The sequence below is a fragment of the Lolium perenne genome, chromosome 3 (assembly GCF_019359855.2).
Source record: "Lolium perenne isolate Kyuss_39 chromosome 3, Kyuss_2.0, whole genome shotgun sequence".
NCBI classification, from domain to species: Eukaryota; Viridiplantae; Streptophyta; class Magnoliopsida; order Poales; family Poaceae; genus Lolium; species Lolium perenne.
The window spans coordinates 59,363,508-59,375,784 of record NC_067246.2 but is presented as its reverse complement, the minus strand read 5'-3'; the positions used below and the strand labels follow the sequence as shown (position 1 = coordinate 59,375,784).

At 40.1% G+C, this 12,277-nt stretch overlaps 1 protein-coding gene across 1 annotated transcript; it reads left to right on the top strand.

Moving 5' to 3' along the window:
- Window positions 1-4,188: 4,188 nt before the first annotated feature.
- On the top strand, window positions 4,189-10,616 carry LOC127341139 (uncharacterized). The gene is made up of 12 exons (XM_051366909.2): window positions 4,189-4,308; window positions 4,432-4,485; window positions 5,160-5,339; window positions 5,445-5,576; window positions 5,715-5,854; window positions 6,262-6,348; window positions 6,464-6,592; window positions 7,623-7,775; window positions 8,758-8,859; window positions 9,692-9,859; window positions 9,945-10,024; window positions 10,228-10,616. The coding sequence occupies exons 1-12, from the start codon at window positions 4,263-4,265 to the stop codon at window positions 10,277-10,279; spliced, it is 1,323 nt and encodes a 440-aa protein (XP_051222869.1). The 5' UTR covers window positions 4,189-4,262; the 3' UTR covers window positions 10,280-10,616.
- The last annotated feature ends 1,661 nt before the right edge of the window (window positions 10,617-12,277 follow it).

The window sequence follows — 12,277 nt, the reverse complement described above, 5'->3', positions numbered from 1 at the left end:
TTCGGGGGGGCCGGATATTTCCGAAATATCCGGCCCGGATAATCCGGGCCGGATATTTCCAAAATATCCGGCCTAAGAAAACTGCAGAAACACCAAAACTAAAACGGGCATAACTTTTGCATCCGGACTCCGATTTCGATGATCTTGGGCTCGTTGAAATCACAACAACGAGCTCTACAACAATATGCATAGAAACATCATAGTCCAGCAAAGGAGGATAGAAACAAATGAAGAAAGGTTTGACCTATCTCAAAAAGACATACCGGTAAAACCTCCAATCTTGAAAATGCAACAAGTTGCCCATGGAAAAACCATTCTCAATGAACTAGAGCTTGTCATGAGAATAAGCACAAGCTCTAAAACATCACATGGATAAGATCCAAATAAAACCAAGAAAGATGATGAACCAAACTCGAAAACGCAACAAGTGATCTATGCGAAATCCGTTTTCGATGAACTAGAGCTTGTCATGAGAATAAGCACAAGCTCTAAAACATCACATGGATAAGGTCCAAATAACAACCAAGAAAGATGATGCAAGGATGCAAAGGTTTGAGCTCTCTCCGAACGATACGATCGAGTTACTCACTCGAGAGCCCTCTTGATAGTACGGCAACTAAACTATAAACCGGTCTCCAACTACACTATGAGACCGGTGAGAAACAAACCCTATCAAGAGCAAACCTTATACTTGCGCATTCCACTTGAGCTCGATGACGACGATCTTGACCTCAACAAGATGGAACGCCTTTCTTGCTTGTGCTTGCTTGACGAAGTCTTGTGGATTGCTCCCCCATAATCCACCATGGGAGAGCTTCTTCTTCGGCGCATCTTCACATATCCATGATCACCATATGGATGGCAAGACTCAAGCAAAGGATCTCTTCGAGATGGCTCATCTTGAACTTGCACTTCATTTCTTCATTCTTCATCATGTTGATGTCTTGAAGTAGCTTGAGGGCTCACTTCATCTTCATCTTCAAGACATACTTGACACTTGATATCCTTCATCAATTTCTTCTTATTGCAACCTTGAAGCCAACATATGGTTCAAGAATTGCCTATGGACAACTCCTACAAATATAACTCAATGCAAACATTAGTCCATAGGGATTGTCATTAATTACCAAAACCACACATGGGGGCTCCATGCACTTTCACATGTGATATGTGATTAGCGTGAGGGTGTCACTTAACACCTCCTCTCTACAACATATTGAGCTCCTCTCTATTCAGCACTCGTAGATCTAAGAAAACTAATTACAAAAATAAAATAAAAGAGGGAACATAAAGGAGAAAATATAAGCATTTTGGAAGAAGCTCTGCTTGAGAAGGTAGGCACAATGGCGGCACTCAACTGCAAGCAAGGACGCGGAGACGATGCTCACGGGCAGGGGCATGTCTATTGAGGAAGAAAGGATGGTCGGATAGGGATTTTTTCAGACATTTTGAATTTTAATTATTAGGCAAACATGTAGGACCTAGTCCACCTCAACAAATTATTAATATGCCACCTCAGCCCTGATAATAGGCCTAAGAGTCAGACCCACTCTAGGTCAGGGAGGTAACTGATTGAGCGGAACTAGATCGAAGACTACAAGTTTCCTCTGTTCTCACATGGCTTTTACATTTTTTGCCAAAAAAATTATGAAAATGTGGTGCGTTTCTTCCCGCAAACGAAACTAGAACTACATGATGAATTTTAGTACTAAAGTGGTGGTTTTATGCTATATACTCCATACTCCCGCGCCATCATAGATGGTTTAGAAACTTGAAGACAACACCTTCAATATAAGGTAGCCAAAAGGGAAATTCTCTCCCTAAATGATTTTGGTCTTAATAACCAACATGAATAGCAGAGTAGCGATGCGCTTGTGCTATATGAGCGTACCTAGACACAAAAGGAAGAAGGCATAGAAGGTTGGGACCCCTCGAAGCAAAAGGTGAAAATAGACGACATTTTAGTGATTTTCTTTTATTTGAGTTTTTTTTTTCAAAACTCAAGTTGGTATTTTTTTCGGACAACTATCACACGTAAAAGAACTCTCTACGCAATTATTCAACTCTTTTTTTTTCATTTTTCTTTGATTGCTCTCAAAATGAGGTCCGAATTATCGGCACGGTCATTCCTAGGAAGGGATTGGATGTTTCAACTTTTTTGTGGCCAATGCATACTTCTAGTTCAAATCTGAATTACCTTAAAAAATAGATCGAAACTCATTTAAATTTAATGGAAAAAGTAGTTATAAAGAGAGAAAAATCGTCATATCCGGAAATTAGCCATCCAATGTGGAGGAGGGAATTTTGTGGCGGAAACTATAAAGCCACCAGAATTTTAAAGGCTCGAGCTTTTTTATGAGATCTGTTAGAGTTGCTCTTACAATCGCTATATGGCCCCTTGATTCAAAATACAAGGGTTGTGATTTGCTCAGGCTGGCTGCGCTCAGCGGAGTAGCGCCTACGGTTTCCTCCATGGCTCCATGCTGTGTCCATGGCGCCGCAGCCTTTGCCCCGCCCTTTCAGCCCACGTGTCGATGGTCAATGGGCGCGTGAATCCGTGTCTCATTGATATTGATGTCAGCTGGATATTGGAAATCCCCCTATAACAATCGAGGTTTCGACGATTTTATTGCTTGCAAATATAATAAAAAAGGTCGCTATTCAGTTCGCTCAGGCTATCACCTTCAATGGAGACACACGCTTGGCCCGATAGTAAATTTACTTGCGTTACCTGGTAGCTCTGCAACAAATCCCGTTTGGAAGTCTTTGTGGAAATTAAAATTTCCGAGCAAGCTATGCTAAAATCTTCTTATGGCGTGCTTTGCATGGAATCGCCCCTCTTAAATCCATCCTTGTGAATAGACACATTGGCTCATCTGGACAATATATGTCTGATATGTTTGCAGGAACCAGAAGATGTGGCCCATCCGCTCTTCCAATGTGACACGGCGAGGCAGATTTGGTGATCTCTTGTAATTACAAATATTATTGATGATGCCTTGCTAACTGATCGAGCTGGTTCGGCTGTGTTGGAGCACCTTCTGCGCGGCGATGATGCAACAATGCCGAGTTTTAATGATCTGGGACTTAAGGAGACAATTGGGGTGGCATGTTGGTAAATCTAGTGGATTCGGCACAGGCGTACTCATGGCGAAATGGTTCCCCCAATTTACAAATGCAAGATGTCGATTATTTCCATTACCTTAAATGCTTCTAAGGTGGGTGCTAAGCCAATCCTAACCGAATCAAATGGGAAAACCAGGTGTTCGTGAAGTGAAGGTCAGCATCGATGGCTCAGTTTTTCGCGATTCACACTCCGGGTCTGTTGCATCTGTCATCCGAAATTCCGAGGGAAGGTTTCTAGAGGCATTTTCTATTTTCCTCCCTAATGTTTCTTCGGCTTCTGAAGCGTTGGCTAGGGAAGGTCTAGCCCTGGCTATCCGTTTTGGTTGTAGCAATGTTATAATGGAATCAGACTCGATGGAAACAGTGTATGCTTGTTCAGGAAATGAAGTTTGGTGGGGCAAATCATCGGCCATCTTTGCATATTGTCTTGATCTTGCAACATAAATCGACAAGGTCTCTTTTAAACAATGTTCAAGAGAAACCAATGAAGTTGCTCATGAGGTAGCTAGAAATAGTTTTTGTGACCAAAATTCTTGTAATTAGGTTGATAAACCTCCTAGCTTTATTATTAGCAAACTTGTAGCTTTATTATTAGCAAACTTGTAGATGATGTAACATACTATGATTTGATAAACCTCCTAGCTTTATTATTAGCAAACTTGTAGCTTTATTATTAGCAAACTTGTAGATGATGTAAAACTATGATAAACCTCCTAGCTTTATTATTAGCAAACTTGTAGCTTTATTATTAGCAAACTTGTAGATGATGTAACATACTATGATTTGAAAGCAGCAAGTTTTAGATACACTTTTTTCTTACCGAGCTACGTAAAGGGACTAGAATGTTTTTATGAAACGGCTTGCTGACTTAATATATTATAGTTTCAAAAAGAAAGTGGCTCTATTCCGCACCGCTCTAAGCGAGGAGTCCGGCTGGACCAGCTCTTCATACTCCAAGCCCAAGGTCCGGTTCACAAGCCAGTCACCGGTCTTGGTAGCGCACCAACACCAGGCTCTTCCACTATAGTGCGCCCTCCTCGTCCTCCTCGCCAAAAGCACCCACCTTCTCCGCGCCGCGCAGGGCTCTTCTCCCATTCCTGCCGCCCCGGAAGCTTCTAGCAGCAGGCGACGGAGACATGGCGCCGCCCTTCATCTACTGCCCCTCCGACGACAGCAGCAACGGTACATACGTCGAGCCCTCGCTGTCCTCCCCGTCCTCCTCTCCGATTCCCCCTCCCTCTTTCTGGCCTCTGGATGCGTTTCTAACTATTGGCGGCCGTGCCGTGCGCGCGCTCGTGTATGCAGATGAGAAGGCTGTCATCAAGGCGGCCATAGAAGGCAACCTCGGCCGCCTCAAAGGTACCCTTCTCCTTCTCCTCTTCGCCGCCGCATCCATGCCCGCCTATTTGTCCCAATTTGGGTGTTCGGTCAGTCCCAGTATACTACTGCGACGGTACTTAGCTTGTGCCTGTGCTGTGTTCGCGGGGTCGGAGGTTTGTTCTTGTTCACACAGGCTGCATTGCCTCGCGTATCATCTTGTTACCGCTCGCCTTCGGAAATAGTACTAGCAGTAGGAAAAAGTTCGAATATTTTCTGTCCCGTACGTCCTTCCTTGTTTTTTCCGGAGCTGTGGAAAGATCATGTGCCGGATTCTATTTTCTGTGATGCTAGTGAAGGTTGTCTTGATTTCGTAAGTGGCCAAGCTATTCTATCTTAGTACTTGCAAGGTATCAAGATTCCGGATCAAGCAAAATTCTGACTAGCAATATCTTTATCTTAACAATTCAGGGTGTAAATGTGACAACTTTCGATGTGGGGATCGGTTTCTCTTTACATCCAGATGTTTTATTGTAGTCTAAGTACTCTGAATTGATATGCTGTCAAAGTTTTAACTTCCATGTGTTAGATCGGTTCAGTTGACCTCATGAGGTTCTTATGCATCACAAACAGGTTTTCTTGTTTCATTGTGTTCTCAATCTTGTTGGTTTGGCTATTCATTTCGGTAATGCATGATGATGTTTCTTTGGGGAAAGGTATTGTGAAGAGTCTTACCAAGGGAAACGGCGAGCTGTCTGCGATTTTTTCTTTCAACGTGGATGGAGCTAATGCGCTGCATATCGCGGCATACAAGGGCCATCTGGAGGTTTGCAAGTATTTGGTGGAGGAGCTTGGGGGAGATGGGAATGCTCCTGGATACGGGGCTCTAGCTCTAGGTCGTTCTCTATCTCTTTCTTCATTATTTAAATTGGTGGTTGTCATGTCAATGTTTCCCAGTTTGAGACCTGAGATTGTATTCGTGATGTGCATTTTTTCTACAGGCTCGAGTCCGTTTATGATGTCTGCTCAGTCCTGTGATATTCCTACCTTCAAATATTTTCTTGATCGTGGTGGTGATCTAATGAAAGCAGATGACAAAGGACGCACAGCTCTCCACCATGCTGCGGGCTCAGGTGATGCCCCCAACACACACACTCACACTTAATTGCTGTAATTGGGTCAATTGTAGTACTAGTGATTATTTACTCTACTATGCTCAATTTGTTCAATCTTTGTGTCTATGACATACGGAATAATCTAATTCACCACAGGAAGTTGCAAGATAACAGAGTTCATCCTTTCCAAAGGAGTGCCAGTTGACTTGGACTGTGGCCGTGGAACCCCACTCTATGTGGCTGCTACAAACGAGCAAGATAAGACAGTGAAGATTTTACTGGACCACCACGCGAATGTATATGACCTCTACTGTTTCTTGTTTCTTCTGATAAATAGTTAATTTGGACAGATTGTTTTTAGTATGCAAACCTGTCAAATGACATGGACAAATATGTCTTAACGTGGGGGTGTTTAGTTGCTTACATAATTATTTTCTAGGTTTATGATGTTGAAGTGTGTTTCATTTGACGGAGCAACCCATTCCAATTCTCAAACCAAACAAACAGTCGTTGTAGATCAGGATTGGGATTTGATGGTCCACTTACCATCGGGTCTCTTGAGCCAAAAAAACACACCAGTAGAATAGTAGATTATATGATGACATGGTTTTTAATTAGTATGTCCTTGTTTATCTCAAAAGAAACTCTTCAGTTCATCATGCCACATGTTTTTTTTAATACATAACATAATACTTGCTATCAGCCTAACATCATTATTAGTGGTATTGGATCTCCCCTGCTGAGTGCTATTATTTACCGTTCATTGAAGTGTGTGAAGCTACTCCTTAAGGTGAGTATTATCTTGATTATTAATCATTTCTATGTTATGATTTCGCTTACTCTACCTGTCTACCATCTCTGCCATGTGTTGATGCGCAACATGAACTGCATAATCCATTTTACAGGCTGGTGCCGATGTTAACTGCAAGGGTTCCATGGCTACTCCTCTGATTTTTGCCACGATGCAAGGAGGTTACACCAACTACATTAAGTTGCTACTTAAGGCTGGAGCAGATCCTAATATCCCCGATGATGTATGTTCTGTATATTTTCTAGATATTTTACTGACCTGGTATGCAGAATTTTAATATATTTTGCTAAAGCTTCTGGTGATACTACTACAGTACTACTATTATTATTCAACTTCTCTGATATTGTTGGGGAGCTATTTTGCCATGAGTTTAAGTCGCTTTGTGTAGACTATGCTGATGCAAAATTTACTTGTGCCTAGTATAGCTGTCTTAACCTTCCGGTCAAACAGTTTTTGAAGGACCTATGAGGGCTCCTCCTAAGATTATAATATTGAACTTTTCTCAAATGGACTCATGCAGTAAACACTAATAATTGGACTTTTTCTAGCTTACCTTTTGCTGTTCTTCATCCTGTTGGTATTCTGTTTTATTCTTTTACTCCGAGAACGTGTTTATATTAATGTTACCATCAGTCAGAGGACGAACTGAAACAAATCATATGCAGAAATACTTCATGTTTTTATCTATATGTTTACACGGGGACTCAGGGGTGTTGCCACTGCAAATTCCTGTGGTGTCCCAGTCTCAACTTTCGCTGAAACTCCTCTCTTAAAAACCTTGTACTCCGTTAAATGCTTTCTGGGTAAATTCTTGTTGAATCATTTGATAAAATATTCGTAGATCCTGGTTCTCTCCTGCAATGCATAGTTTCAACATATATTTTACACTACGCCATGTTCATGTTCCTGTCCTAATATTCTACACGGGTGGTGAGAGTTGATGAGATACTGAGATATAAAATAGTATTATGTACTATTCTGGGTAGCAGTATTTCTCCAATGTACTTATGGAATAAAAACTGAAATAATTTGTCTTTTCTTATCTTAATGGATGTAGTTCTTCACCCCAATTGTTGGTATTCTCTCCTTGTTGATATATTTGATAAATATCGTGATCCTGGTTTTCCTGACAATATTATGATTTTCTACAATGATTGTATGCTACGTAGTGATCACATTCTTTTGTTATAATCTCCTTAGTTTCATTCTTTTAACGGAACAAAATAACTTTTTTTTTCTATTTTGTTGCCCAGGTGGGTACATTGCCTATAGAGTATGCTGCATTACGTGATTGCATCGAAGAGGTTGAAATGTTGTTTCCTGTGACTAGCCCAATTCCAAATGCCCCAGACTGGAGTATTGAGGGAGTAATTTCTTATGCGAAAATTGAACATGAAAAGCCAATAGTATGTTATCTTCTGTTCTCATGCTGTTTTCATACTGAATATTGGTTCAAAATTAAGCAGTTGTTTTCCTCTTCAGTCAACTGTGTCCATTCACTGTGCTGCAAGCTGTTGTTATTAGATGCATGACACACATCTATACGAGAGGATCATTTATAACAGTTTTTTTATATGTCCATCTTGTGAAGATCATTTTAAAAAGAAGTTATTTAAGTTTTGATTAGCTGAGAGCAAACTACAAACTGTCATTTAGAAGGGTAATATGATGAAGGAGAGATAATATCTGGCCCTGGCCTAATAACATGGCTGCCAACAATAGACATGATGAAGACATGAACCCATGTGATGTATGCACTATCAGTTTGGTAACAGATCATTATATGAATAACCCTGGATTGTAATGAAGAGAAAATGCTAATGAAACTCTGGTTGTTTGCCGGATAATAGGTTAAAATCATTGAGGAAAAAAGTTACTGCTGCTTCCAAAGTTGAAAAGTACGAGCACCTTTACACCCGATAAGATAAACCCTTAAGATAAGGCAATTGATTCACTGTTTGCAAAACGATATTTGCGTATAAATTGCACGGCAGTGTCAGTTCTGGTAACTTCCATTAGGTTGTCATGGTGTAGACACTGGCGCAAATCTCGTAATGCTATAGAATAGTTAGATGCTTTTTATCTGGTAACTACAGGCAGTTGCACAGGAGTCCCTTTAAGACCTCGACTTTTCGGTTTGATCTAAATAAAACTTGGTACCACTGATCTCTGAACCAATGAATTATTCAGCCACACCGTTGTAGAAACTTCTACGGCTAAACCAGATTTTGGACTTCGAGCAATAGCAAAATTTATTTACCATATACTCCCTCCGATCCGTAAAACTAAAGCCCCGACACTTCATTATGGATCAGAGGGAGTAGTAAATAATGATTATAATTCCAAAAGCTAAATATTTTATTCCTGTTTCTTCTACTTATTGTCCAGGAGCAAAGGCACCTTGAAAGAAGAACTGCTTTGTTCAAGTCCCAGGCTGATACGGCATTCAGGCAGAAGGAGTATAAGATGGCATCACACTTTTATGGTTTGGTAAACCTCTTGCACTTTATGTCCTTATCTATGATGGTTTAGAAGATCAATTTCTGTTATTTATAGGAACTTAAACAATGATTAGGTCTGAGACCAAGGGTCATCTAAAATGAATATGATATGAAGCCACTTTTCATTAAGAAAATGCTAAAATTAACTCATGTTACTATTTGGGGAAGAATGAAAGAAGATTCCAGCATGCAGTCCATTTAAGGGGGCAACAAGGGAACTAATAAAAGCAACGGTTTCCTCGATGCATATCTTGATTATATATATGGAACAACAAACGGGTCACATGTAAACACTAGGTAGTGTTCATTCTTATCTACTAATATACTGCTTGTTAATTTGCCATCTATATTGTGCATAACATGACAGGTGTTCCGTCACTGATTGGGACTGATCTTAACTGACGGATATTAATATGCATGGCATGCGTACTTGACTTCAATTAAGAAACTCTGACATCATCCACGCATGCTAAAAAGATGACTTAATCAAACTTCGTTGATGTCTTACATCTCGAGAATCTATGAGAAGTTTGTTTATCCTTGGCCAATATGAATCTTTGATATGGTTGTCTTCTTTTTGGTTAGTTTTTTGATGTGATGAATGATGATTGATGACTACATGTAAAGTAATAAAATGGCTTCCATAAGCCATTCTGATGTACTACCGGGTAGTAAAGTTGTAGATAGTTTTCTACCTGGTTGCATGCATGAAATCCCGTGAATCCGTGTTCATATAGAACTTCTGTAGGCCATCTAAAATAGAACTTATGTGTGTCATCTTTGTGAATAATATTTGCATGACTTGTCATGCTTGACCATAGGCAATAGCCCATGGAAAGAGTGCAACACTGTATGCAAACAGGAGTCTTTGTAAGCTGCTCATGGCCGATGGTGACGGTGCTTTGTCAGATGCTCTCAAGTGCAGAATGCTGAGACCTAAGTGGGCAAAAGCTTGCTTCCATCAAGCTGCAGCTCACATGCTACTCAAGGTGCGTCTAGCTTACCAATGTGTCCAGTTATCTCATGCTGATCCATAGTCTGCTCACGTTTCTTCGATCTGCTCTGCACTCCCAGGAATATAAACAAGCCTGTGATGGTCTCGAAGATGCACAAAGAATGGATCCTGGGAATGCTGAGATTGATGTTCAATTACGGTAACCTAATATCTTTTGGTTATCTGTTTCGGTTTCGAGTTTCTTCTAAATGCTAGTATGTTCTTAGGTCGATTATGCGCGTCAATGCAAGTCCTTTCACCACTTGTGCCTCCGTAAAGAGGAATCGTGTAGTTATTGAGTTGCATAGTGTGGAAGTTTTCGTAGAGCTGACATTTTAATTCCATCCGGCTGGATTCCTGTAGGAAAGCGCGGGAACTCATGAAGAATACTCCTGGCGATGATGGTGAGCAGTGAGGCGTGCGTGTGCGCATTGGACTGCAGGCTGCAACATGTTCCAGTTTTCACTGAAGTAGAACTAGCAGGAACTTCTAGAACTAGTAGGAACTTCTAACCCTAGTGTTTTGATAGGGACCAAAACTCTCAGGCCGGGGCATACCTTTTTTTTCTAAAAAGGTAACGGAACTCTCAGAAATTCATGGGCATCTTGGGTCTGCCTAAGACGACTATGAAATAGTCTTGTCGGACCGTGGATTTTGCAGGCAGTATGCAATTTCTTTGCTTCTAGACGAGTATGTTTGCATTTCTAATTATAGAACTAACAGATTAAAATGCAATATCAACGTTGATTGAAGTGAAGTCACGTCCTCTGACAGAATCCAGCTGTTCAGGCCTATTTGCTTGCTTCATGTGTGTTTCAATTTTTTTTACCAAATCTCTTTATATTAGATTTGATCCTGCAGTTGATCAAGTAATTCTGCAATTTTAAAATAATTTTATTCGGGGTAGAAATATTGTGAATGGAGTTATGACTTTGCATGAAGTTTTACATGAATCCAGAATTAAAAAGTAACAAGGATTAGTGTTTAAAATTGACTTCAAGAAGGCCTATGATAAAGTAAATTGGGATTTTTTTGTTTACTTGTTTTGAGCTTTGTGGGTTTAATTCCACTTGGTGTGGACGGATAAAGCAAAGCCACATGGTACCCTTTGTTTGAAAATTAATAGTATCTTGGTTAGATACTTTGGCAACCACAAGGGGTTAGACAGGGATCTTGTCACTTGGCAGATTACAGTGAGCGATTGCGGTGCTTGGAAGAATATTGTGCTTCCACACCGATGCAAAATGGAGGCTAACTTTTGTGGAAAGTGAATTTCGTGATACATTGTTGTCTTCACGTTCCCTCGGTTATTCATATTCTTAAGCTCTTTACTTGCTCATGTACTTTGTGATAGTATTCGTGCTTGATGTTATATATCTTGCTATGATATGTTGTTCATGTTCCGTTCGGTGTACCCTTTTGTGTGTGCCATATGTTGACATGTAAACGTTTTTATTTAGATGTGATATAGACTTTCCAAGAGTTTAGTGATTATTTCGGACAAATTTTCTTTCAATGGGCTTTCATACTAAATAGAAGTTCTATAGCTACAAAACAAAATTTCCTCAAAAGTTCAGGGGGTTGAAAAGGTGGACTTTATTCTGCTGTATTCTAGCACTAACTTCATACTGTAGTATTTAGCAGCAGATTCATGAATCGCCTAGCATATATACTAGATAAAGTAGACAGCTAATGTTGTGGGCCGTTACTGGTGGTTCATTGTCTATAGTGTTGTAATTGGAATCCAAGTTTTGTGACAACTGTGTTGTTTATTGTTAAACCTTATGAGATCGTAGACGAGTTTGAAGAAAAACCGCACATCCGAGAGCTAAACGGATTGAAAAAAAATAGTTATATTCCCTCTGTTCCCTGTTATTGATACTGATTTAGAATAGACGGAGTAGCACTTGCTAAAGGAACAACAAGCATATTTCAGGGGAAAAAAGGAAAATATCAAGTGAGAAAAAAAAACTGCTACGAGGTACATCACATAAGTTAACCTATAGCAAAATGATGTTGGTGAGTAACCATGAGCGTCTGCGTTGTACTGTGTTCTCAAAAAAAAAAAGTAACCATCGTTACTGATAACTTAATGACGTTAAGACTTCTGCTTTCATAGACCCCAAATCTCTAAACAGCATAAACTCCGGAATGGGTATCGTGGTATCGTTTAATCTCAGTTATCCTATCCCTAATTCAGGTATAGTTTAATCACATTCGTTTTGGTGTTTCACTTAGAAAAAAAGTAACAATTTTGGGCGTCTATGGGCAGAAACGGTTAATGATTAGACCTTTAGACTGAGTTTACGTTCGTGTGTATTTAGAGGACTAAGATCAAGAAAAAAAGACAAGTATTAGTCGGAAATTAGAGAGGAGGAGACAGGAGTGAGTGACAGGTATGATTGATTGTGTG